General features: G+C 33.4%; 1 protein-coding gene across 1 annotated transcript in view; it reads right to left on the bottom strand.

Annotated features, from left to right (window-relative positions):
- Positions 1 to 4,285: 4,285 nt before the first annotated feature.
- The window catches only part of LOC129217270 (protein O-mannose kinase-like), a 37,040-nt gene continuing 21,030 nt past the window's right edge, over positions 4,286 to 20,295 (bottom strand). Inside the window, exons 2-3 of the mRNA XM_054851538.1 lie at positions 17,601 to 17,882; positions 4,286 to 5,221 (exon numbers count right to left, since the gene is read on the bottom strand). Of these exons, the coding sequence (XP_054707513.1) occupies positions 4,478 to 5,221; positions 17,601 to 17,852 (996 nt within the window). The 5' untranslated portion in view covers positions 17,853 to 17,882 and the 3' untranslated portion in view covers positions 4,286 to 4,477. The remainder of the gene's footprint in view (positions 5,222 to 17,600; positions 17,883 to 20,295) is intronic.

The following is a 20,295-nucleotide window of genomic DNA, read 5'->3' as shown; positions in this document are numbered from 1 at the left end:
TTAGAAGCAAAAGGTGAATAAAGCTTCTGGTTTGGAAGGGGATTCATGCCCCAGAAAAAATTTGCAATATGTAGTAGTTTTTAAAACGCAGTTTAACAGTTCTTCGTGACATTTTAGTGGAAAGAAAACTACGTGTGTGGGGGGGGGGGGCCTCCAAGCAGTGGCGGATCCAGCCGATTGTTTTGGGAGGGGCCATCCGAAATTTTTTGAACTAACTCCCCAGGGTCGAATTAAGTTTCATGCCGCCCCTAGGCAAATTTCAAATCTGCCGCCCCCTCCCCCCCCTAAAAGAAGCAAAATATCCTTGACTCAAAAAAACGTAAAAAAGTGTTCCCCAGGTTTAAACTGTCAAACTTATGAAGAAATGATCGCGTTTCACATTCTGAGGCGCCCCGATGAAATGATCACAGTGATCTTCCAAAAAAATTTTTATTCGGCAAATTTTGTTGACGATTCAGCAAATACCATGATTGAAAAACATTTGACTTTCATAAGATGTGTGAAAGTAATCACTATTAAATGACAAGAAAAGATTGTCTCTGTGGAAAATGAAAGAATGCTAATATTTTACTTTCAAGAATAACAATTTAATTCAAAATGTGTATTATAATAGCAAATTTGCCGCCCCTGAGAAGTTTGCCGCCCTAGGTAACTGTCTACTCTGCCTATTGGGAAATTGGACACTGATAACTCCCCAGAAATTTTATTAAAATGAAGTTTTAAAAACTCAATTTTCGGGGGTAACGAGCATTAGGTGAGGGGGTGGATTTAGGAATCTCTCTCGTAACTGTTTCAAAATTTAAATTTCCGAGTAATTTTTGAAAATTAGGAAACTAAAAACGCATTTTGTCTATTTTTGATGATGTACGGAGAAAGGTCAGGTTTCGAGCGCTGGTCCCAAAATACTTTTTGAAAATAAAGCTTAGAAACCAAAATATTCTGTTATTATACATTGAGAAGTTAGAAGAGGAGGGGTGCCCTTCTAACTCTTCAGCTGTCCAGCCTAAAAATGCACCTTTAGGTAATGTTTGCTTACATTTAAGGAAGTGTGAAGGTGCTTAGAATCCTTCCTTCCTGGAAATATTTTGTCCTTGAGGCTCTAAAAATTCGATTTTTAACTATATTTGTACATATTTTAGAAAAGGAGAGAAGATTCGTACAAGAAAATTCCTACAATCACAAGGCTTTGGGAGGGGCTATGGCCCCCATGGCCCCCCCCTCTAGATCCGCCCCTGCCTCCAAGGCTATTTTTAAAAATTTAAGTCTTATAAATGTGATCATAGTCCATATCTATAGTTTGGGTTAGGAATGAGACATATGGACTCTCCCCAATCGATTTTTGGAAAAACATATAGAAATATGTACCCCCCTCCCACACTACCTCTAATTTTTCATAATTGAAGTTCCAAAAATGCTATGGTGGACAATTTTTGATACTGTTACCAAACGGGGTGTTCTGGAGCTCTCTCCTGGAAAATTTTCAAATTGAAGTCCTAAAAATGAAGTTCTTATGCAATACTCCATCCTATTATAAAGAGAATTTCAAAGGCTGCTGTCCCAAAAGATTTTCCACCCTTAAATATTACGCAATAATAGTTTTCAAAACCAAAATGTTAACAATCTTTGATGATATTAGAGAAATGGGATCGGAGGCCCTTGTTCGAATATTTTCCAAAATTAAAGTCTTAAACACATGAGTGTCAGACCATATTTGGTAACGTTAGAGACAATGCAGTTTTTCAAAACTGAATCTCCAAAAACGCAATTTTAAACGATTTTCGAAGTTTTTAGGCGATTAGAGGATCTTGGAAATTTAGCAAAAGTGAAGTCCAAGAAACGAAATTTTAGATACTCTGTAATAACTTTGGCCGGAGAGAGGGCTTCAGAGAGGAAAAATTTTGAGGACTAATAGAAAAAAATGAAATGGAAATAGAAAAAATGAAAAAAAAAAAAAAAAAAGAGGGAGGGCGGATATGAAAGAAAGAGGATTGGTGTAAGGAGAAGGGTGGAGGTGACACACAATTCGCCGCGAATAATCTGAAGCTGTTAAAAAAATTAATTGTCAATAATTTCTTTTTGAAAAAAAATTAAGGTTTTCCCCCAACATTATTTATTTTTTTCTTCTTAAAATAATTGCGTTTTCCCAAAATGAGATCTTTTCTTCCCTTCAATAATAAAGAACATTTTTTTAAAAACATAAACTCGGCATTTTGTGAGGAGGGTCACCAGTATTGTGCCCCTTCCCCCATGAATGCACCAATGCAACAAGAAAAATTTCTTTATTTGCATGACTTTCTTTTACGTTTTTTTTCTTTTCAAATGGATAAAATTACTTCAATTCTTAATATGAGCACAGCTATATTTTTCTCGCACTAGCGACGTGAGATGATACACCGAATTTGTTTCAAGTAAATTTACTAGTATAGCGACTGTGAAAATTTTCCCCCTCTGCGTTTCTGGGTGAAACATACTAAATTATTTTTTTTCAAAACGCAACCAAAAATTTTGGGGGTGCGGCGCACCCCCTGGCACCCCCGTAAATCCGCCTATGGAAAAACATAATTTGAAAATTCAAAATGTCAAAATTCAAATTAATTTTTATTATTATTATTTTTTTTTTTTGATTATTGATTGAGACCCCTTCCCGAGTTTTTCTTTTCCAAAATCATTTGAGTGCTTGGGATTTAAAAAATGAAATTTTCAATTCCCAATCTGATATTTTTATTTGTTTGAAATACGAGCATTGGCTGTCTCAGTGAAAATATTTTTAACATGTGGTACGTTTTAGGGATATAGGAGCGACTCTTGCCAAGGGTGCAACAGGAAGAGGGGCCATAATTAATAAAATTATTTCAAAAAATATTATGAGTTTAAAGTTGATTACTTTAATGATTTTTTCTAAGCAGATTAGCAACAATAGAGCCAGAACGAAAACAGAGACAATACGTAATAAATCCCACCCTGTTAAAAAAGAATTTTGCAAATATGAGTCTGCTCAATACTTCTACACCGCAGTGATGTATCTGGGAGAGGGTTAGGGGCAGTTTTCTGCCTCGGATAAGCTCTCTTTTTCGAAAAGGGGCGGCATCTTACCTTTCAATGGAAAAAGAGATATTTTGAAATGTTACTCAAAAAAGATACAATATACATTATAAATTAAAAGGAGGAGAAAACTCCTCCCAGAAATATCACTAAAGACCGACTAAACTTGCGTTTTTAAAGCGACAACTTTAAAAATCGTCTCTCCCTCTCTCGCCAAAACCATTTAAGATTCTCTTAAATTTTGGCTTCAATTTCGTAAATGTTCCGAGAGACAGTCCCTGAAAACTCCTTCCCTTCCGGATTTTTGGAACTTCAATTTCGAAAAATTTCCAGAAAGCCTTGAATCTTTCTTCCCTCTAACATCACCTGAAATCGTCTATAACTTCGTTTTTCAAACGATGATTTCAAATATTACTGAGGGAGAACTCCCCCGTAACTCCCTCTTTCCAAAACATTCGAAGATAATCTACAGTTGCACTTTTAGAAATTCAATTGCAAAATTTACCAGGGGAGGGAATCTGAACTTATCCTTCCGTTTTCAAAGATAGTCTAAAACTGCTTTTTTTCAACAACAATTTTGAGTTTTTTTCTGCTGGGTTCAAGTAGCCCCATTTTAAGGAAACCAGTGCACTTTTACTAGCTTATATTAGTTACTGTGTTAATTATATGGCTATAACCTTAAAACACTGTAATTTTATTAAGAAATAGAATGCAAGTATAAAACCATCTTTACCTTAATGATATCAGATGTTTCCATGAACTTACACGTGAAACTTTGCAGACACTAAAAACAACTATTTAGACAACTTGCAATTATAACCTTAATCAGAAAAATGTATGAATAGCAGAAACTTTGTTTAACGCTCTAGCTTCTGTCTAGTACTGCTGCCTGTCATGGAGAAGGTTTTTTTTTAAGTCTATACACTGAGTTTTATAGGACCAAGATGGATTTTAAACTTTTTTTCTCATGGGTTCAAGTAGCCCCTGGAGCCTCTATTCTCTACCTAGTACTGCTACCTGTCATGGAGAAGGTTTTTTTAAGTCTATACATTGAGTTTTGTAGGACCAAGATGGATTTTTAACTTTTTTTATCATGGGTTCACGTAGCCCCTGGAGGCTCAAGTAGTCCCAGTTTACGGTAGATAAAAATAGATCAGTATGAAACATAAACTGGTAGCGAAGACAAACTATTGGTTTAAAAAATTAGTATAATTACATATACGCATAATTTATAGCCTATGTCACTCAGCAGGAATGCACCTTTCATATATTGAAAGAATTTTTCAAATAGCTGCAATGTATCTGGAGATTACCTCAAACATATAAACACAAAAAAAGATGCCCTCTCTCTTTATAATATTAGTATAGATTAATTTTTACAAATCATATAATCTAGAAAGAAAGAATTTAAATCACATATTTTAAAACAGAAAATTTATAAGGATTTCTGTTGGAATTGCTTTGCATAAATTTTTTCATATGCTTCTTTAATGTTGCTTGCAGATGGTCTTTCAGCTGGTTTAATGTTCTTGCAAAGTTGATTAATTTTAAATAATTGATATTTTACTATGTCTGCATCAGAACTTTCACCTAAAAACCAGTTGCAAATATTTGGTATTTTCCAAATATCCGTTTTTTCATCATACAAAGGCATGTTGCTCAAATTGAACTTTTGATTTATATTTAGCCATTTTTGTTCTGGAGCGACTAAGTCACCAAGTGGAGCATTTTTCCCACAATGTATTCCTCTTTTGGTAATGTTATTTACCTCAGGAGTAGCATCTAAATCATTTACGACAAGTTCCAAACTTGTTTTTAATAAGTATTGGGATAGTGTTTTTTCTAAAGTATTCGAGTCACACATGACCCTCACACCAACAGGACTAGAATGCAAGAGTTCAATAATAGCTACATAATTAATGCATAATTTGAGTCTAGTCTGAATGGAGTCGTATGGTTTTAAGTAATGTGAGAAATGATAATGTGTGTTTAAGGCATTTCCTAAAGGATGGTATTCAGTGATAATCATATTGTCACAAAAACCTAGCAATTGAATAACAAAAGAATTTCCACTAAGTGACTTGAGCATAAAAAGATTTTGCTCAAAATCATCCTTATATATTTTGGAAGACAGCACAGAGAGAACTACTTCATAATTCTGCCATTTTGTCAAATAAACCTGAAATGTAAAAACAAAAGGGATTAATACTAAAGAAAACACATTGCATACGCATACAAAATAATAAATTTAAGAAATAATTTGTGTACAGACATGATTTTTAAACAAATGAAATGAACAACCACAAAGTTATAGAATTAATTGTATAGTTTACACATAATGCCGCTCCCTCCCCACGTTTAAATTTTCAAAAGCATATTGTTCATTAAAAAAAGCCAATTAATCTTGTGAATTAAAAAAAAAGTTACAAAACAAAACCACATATTTATTTTGGCTATAACTTAAAGTAGACCAAAAAAAAAGGGGGGGGGGAGCAACATCAAAACATATATTACAATAACCTTCTTAGCAGTGACCTCAATAAATAAGTCATCAAAAAAAAAGAATAAATAAATCAGGACGGACCTGCTTTTAATTTTTAGAACACATAATCGTCAGTGGTGCAACCAGGAAATATTTTTAGGGGGACACAATTAAAATTTTCTCTATCTGATATGAGGGAGGGGGTTTTGGGGGTTCTCCCCTGAAGAATTTTTTGAAATTGTTGTCTTAAGAACGCAGTTTTAGGCAGTCTCTTGGCACTCTTAGTGACGTTACAGGGAGGAGTTTCAGGTGGCTTTCATAGAAAATTTTTAGAAACTGAGCTCTTAAGAACGCGATTATAGACGAAATTTGTTGACATATGGGTAAGGAATGGGACATAGAGGCTGTTTCTGATGGATTTTTTTAATTTTTTTTTTTGAAAAATACAGTGAAATCAACCAAACCTTCCCCCAGTTTTTCAAACTTTAATTTCCGAGACGCAGTTACCGACAAACTTTGATTTTAGTACTGGAAAGGGGGCTCTAGGGAGAGGGGTTTCTCCCCAAAAAACATTTTGAAATAGAAGTTCTAAAAAACGAGGTTTTTAATCAATATTCAGTGATACTGGGGAGGGGTTCAAAGCTCTTGTTCACATTTTTTTTTTTGGAATTTTAATTTTTTCATTTACAAAATTCATACGGGAGCTTCAGCTTACTCTATTTAAAAACGACTGTGTGCTAAGCGCCTCAACCAATTGCCGTATGAAAAATCCAATATTTTGACAATTTGGAGGATATTATAGAGAAGGGGTTGGGGGGGGGGGGGGCTCTTGTTCAGAAGTTTTCTGAAATTGAAGTCTTTAAAATACAATTGTAGGTCATATTTGGTAACGTCAGGGGCTAAGCAATTTTTAAAATTGTAGTTCCAAAAAGAAAATCTTAAACGAGTTTTGATGTAGTTAAAAGGCGAGGTGTTTGATAGTTCTCTCCCGACAATTTTGTGAAATTGAAGCCCTGGAAATGAGATTTCAGACGCACTTTAATGGTTTTGGCTGGGGGAGTGGGCTTTTGAAAAGCACCCTGTAAGAAAATTCTGATTGATCGTAGATTTGTTTTGGGCAACGTTTCAGGATTTCAGATTTCTGTCAATTTCCTGTGAAAAAAAAGTTTGAAGCAAGTATTTAAACTTCAATTAGGTTTAACGTTTTGCCTAATAATCCCAACACAAACACTATTTCATCTGTTTTACCTAGATCGAGGTATTCAACCTTTTACACTTTGAGGAACCCTTTGAGTTTACCGTGTTCTTGAAGGAACCTCCTGATCAAAGAGCCGAAAAAAATCGGATATTTAAACTTTAGCCTACTCAAAATAAGCAAATCGCATCCTTATTTCATCACTGTGCAAACATCTTAATGAAATAATGAATGGTAAGGCAGCTTTTTTTTTTAAATATACATTCCATGAAGAATAGACAAAAGCAACAATATTTTAAATTACGACAAATATTTTTTTTTTGCCTGCAGTTGTACTTCATTCTAAAATACTTTTAACGTCAGGAATATTAGTTGAAATTTACAGCCTAATGTTGAAATCTAAAACCTAACAAAGACTGCTATTCCAGCATACTATCTGCTTGAGTATTTTTTATTTATTTTTGTCTCAACACACACACAAAGAGAAAATTCCTTTGCGTACATAGGTTGAAACAAATTACATTAGATATTTCACAGACTTTTTGTCAACTTCAGGGTACTCCAAAAATGCATAATATGATGGTCCTTGAATCAATGTATTGTTCTCTTTCTTTTATTGGTTGGGATGTGTCAGTCTGGAAAATTATTTTGGACCCAAGATAATTTTTCTTTTTAAGCAGGAATATATTCAAGAAATACTTCTAAAATGCTCTAGAATAGTATGTGCTATTATGCTATGAAATATCTAATGATAAGTATGACTCTTATGAAGAAATTTTTGAGCTTTGATTGAGCTAGATCACTTGCGAAAACCCTTAAGGGAACCCTAGTGCCAAACGGAACTGTGTGATAAATCAAACGCATATACATTAGGGTGGTCACAAGGTACATGGACAAAAACTTTTTTCAACTAATCTCTTGCGGCATCTCCCTAAAATGTGCCAATAGACTAGAAAATGTGATTTGCAAAAGTTTCAAATCATTTTGATGATATTAACATGTGCCACAAAGAAGCTAAAGTTAAGAAAAATGGCAATTTTTAGCAAAAAAACGTAGTTTCTCATTTGTAAAACCAAAACAATTCATTCTAGAAACTTTGTTCTGGTCTCATTTTGTAGGAAATTTTATTCTCTTTAAGTCTAATTTCATCTAAATTCTTGTAAAAATTTATTGAACATTATTCAGGATTTTTCAAGTCAGGTCGTAGCTAATATCCTCAAAATCGCATAAAAAGAACGAATCATTATAATATAAATTGTATTGCTTTTTTTAGTTAATGATTGTAAGCCCTTTACAATGTTAAGCTATCAGAGCAAAAACAGCAATATTATCAGAAATATATGCAGTGAAATCCCGTTACAACGAATACCGATACAACGAAATATCTGTTTCAACGAAAGAAATTTTCAGCTCCGATTTGATTTCCATTACGTTGCTTGAATTTCATTACTACTAAAACCTTGTTACAACGAAGAAAAGTTCTGGTAATTTGAAGTTCGTTGTGGTCAGGATTTCACTGTACTATAGTTATGTCTCTAAAACTAAAACTCAAAGCTAAAACAAACAACTGCATGTAAAACTTATGAAATTAGCTGTAGAGGCCATAAATACCAGGGGTCTGTCCAGGACTTTTTGCAGGGTCCGTTTTTTGTGAAAAATCAAATAATTTTGCGAAAAATGAATTAATTTTGTGAAAAATCAAATAATTTCGAAAAAAATTTTTTTTTTTTGTTAAAAGGAAATTTTAGAAATTAGAGATGGCACAAACGCATCAAACTTAAAGTTGGGTGTTTTCCTCTTCTATGTCGAGAAAATCATTCTGGAGTGTTTTTCTGATATTTGGTGGGGGGATCCTCTCTAAAGTATCAATATTTATCTACCCTTCTACATTATGTTAAATTATACTAGAAATATTTCTGTACAGTATTTAAAATAATTGCAACAAAAAAAATAAAATAAAATAAAATTCAGAGTAGGGGGTTCAGCATTTAACTTTTTGACCCAACACTCTTAAAAAGGACAGAATTTCGTTAAAACTAATAAATTCCGTGATTTTGACAAAAATAAAAAGATATTTTAATTGTTTACCTCTTAACAAAGCGTAATAATCATCAAAAATTCGAAAAATCGGATTCCCATAGCGGATGCAAAGAGATCGCAATTCTCAAAGTAAAGGCATCAAAAGTATAAAAACAGCTTGTAAAAGAAATATTTTTGATAAAATTATTTTAAAATTGCATTTTACAGTCCTATGATAAGCATTTCATTAATATCTGTGGACACAGTTGACGCAAAAAAATAAACAAATAAATAAATTAATAAATAAAATAAACCATCTATTCAGCATTTTAATTTTTGATTCATAACAGAAAATGGAATTTTGCTTTAAAAACTTGAAATGAGAGTTCTAACAGAAATAAAGAGACTTTTCATTTATTTGCATCCTAATAAAGCGAAGTTAGCTTGAAAAAAGAACAAAATATGATTCTCATATCGAAAGTTAAAAGATTGCATTTTTCAAAATGTAGACATCTAAAGAAAAAAAAAAACGGAACTTAAAAGAGTTCATTTAAAGTTAATCATCTTTCTTAGCATCGAAAAATCAAAACCCATATAATTTACTCCGAATTATTTTAAAATTGCATTTTACAGTCCTATGATAAGCATTTCATTAATATCTGTGGACACAGTTGACGCAAAAAAATAAACAAATAAATAAATTAATAAATAAAATAAACCATCTATTCAGCATTTTAATTTTTGATTCATAACAGAAAATGGAATTTTGCTTTAAAAACTTGAAATGAGAGTTCTAACAGAAATAAAGAGACTTTTCATTTATTTGCATCCTAATAAAGCGAAGTTAGCTTGAAAAAAGAACAAAATATGATTCTCATATCGAAAGTTAAAAGATTGCATTTTTCAAAATGTAGACATCTAAAGAAAAAAAAAACGGAACTTAAAAGAGTTCATTTAAAGTTAATCATCTTTCTTAGCATCGAAAAATCAAAACCCATATAATTTACTCCGAAAATAACAATTAAACATCGCACTGCACTGCACCGTAAAAATGCAAATATTGACAAGCTGGTAAAATGATGAGAATATTTTCTAATCAAGTCATTATAAAGGTTCAACGCCAGACGCTAAGTGGTGATAATTTCATACCCTATCTGAAGCGATCATATTTTTCCCCACCATTACTATCCCTTTGCAGTTCGAAGTTCATTTCGCAGATATATATTATTATTGTTTATTAAATCATGAGTGGGGAGAAAAGTGCTTACCAATGCGTTTTCAGAAAAGTTTACACCAACACCTCTGCTAATTAGCTGTGATAAAACAAACAACCATTATATTTATTTGGCAGTAGCAATTATTTATCGCTTACAGGAGCATCGCAAGATAGCCGTTTTTTTTTTTTTTTTTCAAAATTAGCCGATTTTGTATAAGCTGATCCATCTAATTTGACTTCCAAAAAGGTTTTAAAAATTATCGGTTTATACACAGAAATATGCGTTATTTTGCTTTTAGATTTGCTCTTTCAATAAACGATTTGTGAAAGATCCGATCTTGTTTATCAGAATTTTGTGAAAGGTCCGTTATGTTTGATCGGGATTTTGTGAAAGGTCCGTTATGGTTGATCGGATTTTTGTGAAGGGTCCGTTAACGAACCCAAATATCCTCTGGCCAGACCCCTGAATACATGACGTTGCTTTCCTCCTTGATGGTCAGCGCTAAACACTTGCTTAAAAATCTCAGTCTTGTAAAGGTTTTCGACCCCCCCCAGAGAAGGAAAAACTACGATTCCCAGGATAGTGGCCTGTGCTCTTAGACGAGGACTTGTTACGGCTTTCGTTAAAATGACAGTCATTTTATGGCTCTTTTCTGCAGTATGAACCTGTGTTTTATGAGTACAGTTTGTTACAGAAAAAGTTTTTGTATTTAGCTCGTTGCTACCACATCTTAGAAGTTGGTTTGAAAGGAGTTTTGATTTGCAAAATAGGTACGTCCACTAGTCCTCAACCAGATATTTCAAGAATTTCAGGATGAATGATATAGATAAGAAGCAATTCAAAACAAGTATAGAAGATTAAAAACAAAATAAGCAATCAAGGTGAAATTCCAAGTTTTATTTTTGAGAAATAAAAACAGTAGCAACTTAGGGATGCCAATAAGAAGTTCATTCCACTTTGCTTAACTTATTTAGGGAGTCTTTTTCCAAACAATGTTACTTTTCTAGTACCTGGCGCTATTCATCACACAAGACGGATGGAATAGGCCGCATGTTGTAGTGAAAAGTAAAGGCATGTAAGTGGACTTTTAAAAATTCCTTATAAAATGCATTTAAAGTGCAGATACTAGGTCATTGAACTGTTTTTCTGAATCATGCTATATAACAGCTCCTACCAGAGCTACTAGTACCATCTCTTGCCCCTAAGCAGAGGAGACGTTCCCCTATTATTTGTAATGATTATCTCGAGAATTTTAATTTTGGAAATTACATTCCTTTGCTTCTCACTGCCTCATATACTCTTTAAAAATATATCTTCCCAGGGATGAGCTTTCCTTAATCGATTTAAAGATAAAAGGTATTGATGACATTTGGTTGCTTATCAACAATATTTACGGAAAAGTACGGTTTATTGTCTGTGATCCAGCTTTGGCCCCCAACCAAGATCTACAGTTAGTAAAATCTTTGGTTCAATACAAGAGTATTTATGAAGATGATGTAGGCACAGAACTACCTAAAATAATTAACCATTTGTGGTCCCTGAACTCAGACAAGGTTGCATTTCCCTTTTTTGATGACACTTTAGGGAGAAAAAAAAAGATCAAAACAAAGAAAGCTGCAAAATTAAAATACAAAGTAAGAGATAATGAAGATGATTGTAATGATAGGGATACAAAAGCACAGCTTAATCTGAAAGAAGCTTAGTTATTGGACAAAGAAGTAGATTTTTTTCATTTCTCCTCAAACTTTTTAAGATATACAATTTTTTAAAGAGATTCAAAATCGATACAAAGTTTTTAAATACTGATCTTGATGAATAGTTTGGAAACCAATATTATATTAAAGCTAAAAAGATAGTAAACAGTTTAAGTGTTGTCAATGGCACAACTGAAACAGGTGTAAAACTAATTTGTAACTAACGACAGTTTCTATTACAAGTTATGTCCGAATGCAGGCACATTTTTCCATTCATCAAAATCTATCATATCGAAGCCATTACCACTTTTAACTTCTCAATGAAAAGTAATAACATAATGATGTATAATTTAACAGTGTAAGCAATAAAATGCATTAGATTTTTTCTTTTCTTTTTTATAATTCTTTAAAACTGCTTTCTTTTCTGAACTACTTAGTTCCTTCATTTTAAATCAGCAATTTGTTGCATTTAATTTTTAAAGTACCTCCAAATGAAGCCTTTTAAATGGATAAATTAAAATCAACAAAGAGCAAATAAATGTAAATGAATATTGTAATGCTTTTAGGTATTTGCATGAAAATTCCTCATTGATGATATCTTCCACGACCTGACCTGAAAAATGCCAAGTACATTTCTATAAATCTTGTTTAAAAAATGGATAAGATAACTCATCAGGAGAATAAAATTTCCTATAAAATGAGACCAAAACGAAGTTTCTAGGATGAAAAGTTTTGGTTTTAAAGAAGAAAAACTACTATTTTTTGCTAAAAATGACTGTTTTCTGTAACTTTAGCCTCTTTGCGGCACGTGTTAATATTATCGGAATGAGCTGAAACTTTGCAAATCATGTTTTCTAGTCCATTGGCACATTTTAGGGGGGGGGGGGGGGGCTGTGGAAAAAAAATTCGAAAATAGATTTTTTTGTGATTACCCTAATATTCATTGAGAAACATTGAAAATAGCACCCCAAGAAGAAAACATTGGATTGAAGTGAAATTTAATATACATAATAATATAAGTGAGAGATACACTTTATCCCAAAATCTAGACACTTAAACAAATACAGGGTAAGAAATGAGATAAATACAGGGCTACTTCAATAGCGTGTTGGACCCCCTTTTGCTGTAATACAAGTTGCAACACGGTCCAACATTGAGCTAATTAAATGCCTGATGTTGTTCTGAGGCAGATGGACTCAAATTTTGAGCAGCACTTCCAAATTTTGCACAGAACAGCACAGTGGCATCTGGCGTTTCAGCTGATTCCATACATGCTCTATAGGGGACAAGTCAGGGGAGCGGGCTTGCCATGGAAGAGTCTCAAAAGGACCAAAGAAGTCTTGAGCAACTTTAGCTGTATGCGACTGAGCATTATCTTTCTGGAAAATGGCCCCTGGGAGACCACTTAAGAGCAGTCCCTACATGTGGTTGCAGAATTTTTTTAACATAATGCTGACCTTTTAAGGTAACACGTACCACAACTAAAGTGGATCGGCCATCATACGCTATGGCAGCCTAGATCATTATACTCGCGGTGCGGGCAGCGTGTTATGCGATAGAATGGGTAGAATTGTACCCTTCTCCAGGGCGCCTCCACACCCGTGCACGGTTATCATCTAATCCCAAAACGATCATCTGATCCCTTGGGACATGCGGCCGCTTACCGTTAGAACTGTCACTGCTTGGCTACACATTTACTGCTATAAATGCAGAAGGGAAAACTGACAATATGAAATGAAATAAAATTATGTTCTTTATATGGTTGCAAATGAGGGATCAGCCAAAGGTGTTTGAGTACACAGCACTATATCTTCCAATCTCCGTGTTTTTTTCTTCTCTCCCCCCCCCCCCCACCCCACTCAAATATTCTCTTTTCACATGACAATTTGATCGGTTCGTCGCCCCCGGAAGTCAGGTGTTGTCAATTTGAGCAATCAGTTACCCGTTAGCTCTTATCTCACACTCTTTAGAGCTTTAAAAACTGCATTTTTAGAGAAGGCAGAGGAATATTTATTGCCAATCGGTTTTAGGTGTGAAGATAGTTCTCGGAGTAAAGGGGGGTCTCGAGGTTGTTTCTCGATCACAGATGCACGGTACAGAGGCAAAGATTGGCAATTGATTAAGCCCATTGCACATTGAAGTTCAGAAGAAAAAAAAAACAGTGCAAAGAAAAGTTCGAAGCGAGGCCCATCGATTTTTCTTATTTTTGGATGAGAAAAATTTGCTTTCAATTTGTATTTTTTCAGTCAAGACTGACTTTCAATTGGGGAAAAATTCGGAACGAGCTGGAGATGTGAGGCCCTAGGAGGTGCGAGGCAGTGGGCAGTCACCCTCTTCGCCCACGCCTTGCTACGTCTCTGATTTCACGGCATTTTAGACATTTATATAGAGTCCGTAACATGACCTTTTTTTGCCATAACTTTTTAATTTACTGTTTGATTAGCATACTATTTTATTTTGAGCTTTTCCTACTAATCACACCAACTCAAATTAAAATAATTTGCAAATCAAACAGTAAATTAAAAAGTTATGACAAAAAAAGGTCATGTTACAGACTTGACATAAATGTCTAAAATACCGTGAAATGACCCTAAAAGGATTCCTAATTATATACTATAAATACATTTTATCATAATGTATGACAACTGTTACTAGTTTATACTTCATATGTTTCTTCAGCAAGCTCTCATTCACCCTTAAAAGTTTTTGAAATTGGGGAGTTTTCATCAAGTTTTTGACAGTTCAAACCAATATACCCTTTTACATCAAAAAACCATTTTTAAGATCAAAAAGTCAACCCTGATAAAATGTCTCAAAATAGCTCTCTTTCTCCCTAGGTCAATCTAAAGATGAGCAACCGGATCTATGTACCCGCAGTTTAGCACGTCTTTTAGGGACCCAATGGCCCAAGAAATTGAAAAAAAAAAAAAAAAAAAAAACTAGCACTAAGTCTTTTTAACACTGCAAATATACACTTTTGACCTCTGGGGAGGGGCAACAGATGAACAGATTTTTGTTACAGGTGGGCCCAAAAATGTATAGATCTCGGCCTTATCATGGTCAAAATGGGTTCTATCCACACTAGTAGCACCGAATAGCACTCCTACACTATGAAAAAGCAAGCACCTAAGTTGAATGACGATGCCATTCAAATATAAAAGTCTAATCCTCCGTAAATGAACTCTGAATTCAAGGTGAAATGCCAATTCTAATGGACTACAAACAAAGATTTCAAAACTTCCTTTAAGGCAAAAATGCTTTACATACAAACACAGGGTCACCTGTGCTCAAAAGGTAATGTGTGATAGTGTAAGCATCAAAATTTAACATAAGACTATCTGCGTCGCCCGGTTTTGCACGGTCTACCTTGAAAAAAAAAGTTACGTTAAGTGAGGCGTGTTCAACAACCAGGCTTGAACAAAAAAAAAAAAAAAAAAAAAACAGTAAAATTTTGAGGCAGATTGCAAAAAAAAAAAAAAACCAAAAAGGAAACATTTCAAATCCCCCCAGATTACAGGAAAAGGCACAAAACAAAATACAGAATTTGATTTGTTCAATTTTGAGAAAATAAAATGGCAACAGATCTTTCTTCTCAATGATTTTCTTCACACGACATATTTTAATAGAAGCATTGTTCCAGAAGGTTGAGTTGAAGCAGTGAATAATAATTTGAATGGAGGAAAGCCTTTGAAAAATAGGGATTTTATGTCGAAATATAAGTGTCATAATCAATAGTTATTAATTGATATCTCCACTAATTATTATTGGAGGATCGTGTTAAATAGCCAAACATAAAGACAGAAGATTACGAATCCATCGATACCCGGTTCGATGGTCAGTTCACTGTCATTCGGGAGAAGAAACTTGGACATAGATACATAAATGACTATATAGATACATATGCTCAGTTTTTAATTATATAAGATCGACAAATGCAAATTTGATTTCCCCCAGCGTCACCAGTTCAAAATTAATCTGTGTATGAGCTGGTTAAGATAAAAATATAAAGCAGGGGTGCACAACCTGTGGCCTGCGAGCGCATTTAGTTCTTTCTTTTTTTGAAAGCTTTTTTACCAAGAAAAATCTTCAGAGAGGGAAAGAAACAAGAAAAAAAAGCTTCTCCATATGAGATCTTAACCTAGACAAGCCAAATAAAAATGTTACAAAACTTGTTTGAAAAAAGATCTCAGGACTTTGAAGGGATGAAGAGTGGAACTGAGAATTTTAATTTTCATTTACTAGCTAGTGAATAGCAGACCCATAAAGTCTGCTAGCCACTTTTTCAGCAAACATAATAACTGTTCAAGTTTCAACCATGGCAATAAAAAAAAAGGCAGAGTCCTGTTGCAAAGACGTATTTTTATACATTTCAGTGCTCAACGCCAATGTTTCCAACTTAAATCAGGGTTGGCTAAAACCCGGGGTTTTTTTTAAAAAGCCCATGGACCCAGGGTTTTTCTAAATAAACCCCCCAAAAAAACCAACCAAAGCTGGATTTTTTAAAAGAAATGTGGGTTTTTTTGTCTTTTTTAAGGGAAAATGTGGGTACTTGTAGCATATTGTTGCGTAAGTATAAGGACAAAGCACACAAATTGTCTTGGGGTAAAAAAAGCTGGAAAATTCAACGTTTTCTGAAGAAAAGTATAAAAGACGACAAAACCCAAGAATGGTAAAGTTTCAGATTTTTTAGTTTCCACGATTATCAACAATGAAGGCAAAGTTACTTCTCGAGTGATAAAATCTATTGTTTGTTTGTTCGTTTTTAATTACTAGATTTTTTTTTTTTAATTTTAATTTATTGTATTTCATTTTGTTATGGAAAATTACTGTAGAACCTCAAGTAGTTTAAATCCTTTTTTACTGAATTCCAGCTTAATCATTACATTTCTTTGAATTTTGTGTTGTGTTACCTTGTGTTTATTCGAGATTTGTGACGTGTTGGTTTGCAGAAAATAATTAAAATGAAAGACTTTTAGCTAGAGTAATCCTCTGTACAATCTACAAATATTGAGAAAATCGACGTGACAAGACTTAGTCAAGATAATTTGAGTTATTTATTGACCAGTTAAAGAAATAAGTTAAATATATTTGTTTAAAATCTTTGAAGTATTTTTTAAATGCTATTAAGCGTTAAGAAATACTATTAAAGTTCAAAATTCATTTTTTATGTCCATTGTCTGTGGTGAAGAACAAATAAAAAAGAAGTTTAAATTGTGAAAGTAATTAAATTAATTAATTTTTTTAACTTCTCAGAAAATTTAAAAAAAAAAAAAAAAACAGAAGGAGGCTAAATAATGGGTTTTTTCAAAAAACCCCAATGGGTCCAACCCAATTGGGTCCTATCCGGCCAACCCTGACTTAAATGTTAAAAATCTTGCTCATTTGACTTTTTTATGTTGAATGCCATGCAGTTTTGGCATATTTTAATGTGATTTTCTACTTCTTTCAAATTATGTATTGCATTTTTTTGACAAACATATTCATAAGAAAATGATTCCTTTGTGAGAACATGCTTGCACAGTGAAACTTTTCAAACATTTTTAAAGGTGAACTATAATCCAAAAAACTTGATAAAGTTCTTCAAACATGTTTATTGTTAAAAATTCAGGGAAAACATTCCACTGATAAAAATGTGTACGCTGGTATGTGAAAAAAATAATATATTTCACTTGAGATGATATAGTTCTTGGATAAAACTGAAAATAATCATTTTCCACTCGCCACTTGGGACTAAATGCCTTACTTTCGTGACTAAACAAAATACTCAAACAAACACTTTTAAAATAATTTAACATCATTGATGTGTTTTCTTTCTCCAAAACAAGTCATTTCTATTTTATAATGTAAAAACTACCTCAAGTTCTTACATAGTAAGTAAAATTTCTTTTTTTTTTTCTAATTTATTGAGGCCTTTGCTAAGCTACTAAAAGTATATTTGAAAATAAACTTACCATTTTAACAACACTAAGAGAAATGACAGAAATGATAACAAGTTCTGTTTCACAACTCAGCCAAGGATGACAGGACAACATTCCAGGTAAAGCAAAGCTTCCATATGGACATTTTAATTTGCAAACTGATGCATTACGAACAAAGTCTTCCTCGCATTCCCAAACTGAAGAATCTTTATGATTGCCATTCTTTGTCTGAAGAAATAAAAATGCTAAAAGTATGCTGATAAGAGAAAAAAATGTCTTTTTCATGGTGAAACATTCCTTTGTTATGTCTGTTACCTGAAAACAAGACAAAGAAAAATAAAGCGACAACAAGGGTTTGAACAAGTCTCTACAAAATCAATTATCATATTCATTACATAATGCAGTAAATTAAGTATGTAAGTACTTACTGGAATAAATTCTAAAAGATACCCAGGCAGGGGCATGCACAGGGGGGAGAAGGGACACCTGTTGGCCCGGGCCCAAGCCTGAAGGGGACCCAATATTTTTAAAACTAGGGGTGAAATATAGGGGTAAACAATATGGAGAGAGGCCTGGAAAATTCATTTGTGATGGACCCAAAAATATCTGTGCATGCCCCTGTACCTAGGACTACAAAAGTATACAAGGGCTGTTAGATAAGTACTCAATTTTTTCTTTTGAGAAAACCTGATGTATAGGAAATCAAGTATACTTGCATGAGCTGACTTTGATTTTTTTTACACATGGGTGAATTTTTTCCCTGTCTGTCAAACAGGGAAGTTGCTGGAAGACTAATTTGACCGAGTTAGCTTATAGGGCTCTTGTTGGAATTTTTAACTTCAAGAGAAATGATGGATCAACTGGAAAAGTGCTATTGCATCGAAATTTGCCAGAAACTGAAAATTATTTGAAAAATCCGGACAGCTTTTAAGGATGAATTTTTAGCACATTTCTTGCACTTAATTGTGATAATTTTGGCAAAAAATTCTTGTGGCTCAATAAGCTCCCTCTACGTCTGATTTCCCCTTGCATTTTTTGCCAGTTAAAGAAGTGACTGAAACATACATTATTTCAGATAAGAGAGAACACTATGACTGCAATGTAAACTAAGCTATATTTTATTCCAAAATAGTTCTTGGAATGCTTCCAACAATGGCAGTACTGCGCTGGAACCCCAAAGAGATTACTCTGAGGGTAATTTGGTCTTCAACACTCCACATTTGCCAGTTTTTCTTTTATGCCAAAGGTTGGATACTTCTCTAGGAACCCCCATAAAAATACAGTAAACAAAGTCCAGATGATTTGAAATTTGCATCTTTCAAATCTTTTACATAAAAAATATTTTCAAATCAAGACTTTGTTATGACTATCTACTGTAATTGTGTTAAAAGTGTAATATTGTGTTTTACTGTTCGTTAGTAACTGAGTTAAAAGTGTAATATTGTTCAAGTACTTATGTTAATCAGCAATACATTTGATTATTTGATTAGGAAATTTAAAGGACAACAATTGGCTTTTAAGCCTGAACACATATATACAAAAAAATAAAAATTAATTGCCCGACCCTACACCAAAAATGCATCCCGCTCCTCAGAGCATGGTTTAAGGAATTTTTACTAGGCGACACAAGTTATCATAAGAGTAAAAATTATTGAGAAGGTTTCAGCCCTTTTCTCAACAAAGGCATACATATATCGTCGTCTCAAAGTGGTATTTCTGTAAGTACTGTTTGTTCTGAGGCGGCTGTATAGAACTTCTGATTTAAGAGGAAGCCGATATGAACCAAACCTTTAGTGAGTATTAACTCCGAAGTAAAGGGGATTCGGGGGTTTCTAAAGCGGAAATTTTTCGAATTTGTAGTCTTAAAATCGCGTTTTAGACGATCTTTGGTAATGTTAGGATTGAAGAGGTTCGGTGTCGCTCAGGGCCGTCCGAAGAACTGACTGCACCCGGAGCGAAAGTTTCCTGGCGCCCTCCCCCCTATACACACAGAAAAATCAAGTTAGTTATAACATCAATGCATAATACATACTTATTTTTTTAGATATTAATGAACAGAACCAATCAGAAGGCTATGCATAATACAAATTAAAACACAAGCAATGAATCTGATTCGAATATTTGTAAAATATTATAATGCCCCAAAAACTTTTCGAAAAATGGAAATGTTGAAAATCCAAATATTTATCTAGTAAAATCTTATCCCACTAGATAAAAAACTGAGTTGGTTATTCATATTGATCAAACTAAGAACACAAATAAATAATTTGCTAATTATAGATAGAAAATATATTTATCGAAGTAAATTACATCAAAATTAAATTTTGATCTGGACTCATCCAATGATTCTTTTGAAGAGTTTTTTGGTTTTACTTGTATCAACTTAATACCAGCATTCATATATGTTATAAACAAAGATGTTATTCTTTTGCATCAAATACTTGGAAGTTTTAGGGAGAAGCCCACAAATACTCAACAACATCGAAAATCGCTCAGAATAGCGTTTTTGGAGCTCTAATTTTGAAAAATCACTGATTCTAATATTACAAAATATGGCCTTACAAATTGCATTTTAAGACTTGAGTTTAAGAAAATATTCGTGCAAGGGTCCCCATGCCGGCTTTCTTTAATTTCACAAGCAATGGATTTTTTCAAACCACACTTACAGAAAATTTAATTTGAATTGCCCCTGAATGTAAAACATTGCTTAAATTTTTTGAACCATAAT

Source organism: Uloborus diversus, chromosome 2, assembly GCF_026930045.1.
Source record: "Uloborus diversus isolate 005 chromosome 2, Udiv.v.3.1, whole genome shotgun sequence".
NCBI lineage: Eukaryota > Metazoa > Arthropoda > Arachnida > Araneae > Uloboridae > Uloborus > Uloborus diversus.
The sequence above is the reverse complement of the archived record's forward strand: the minus strand, read 5'-3'. Positions and strand labels throughout refer to the sequence as shown.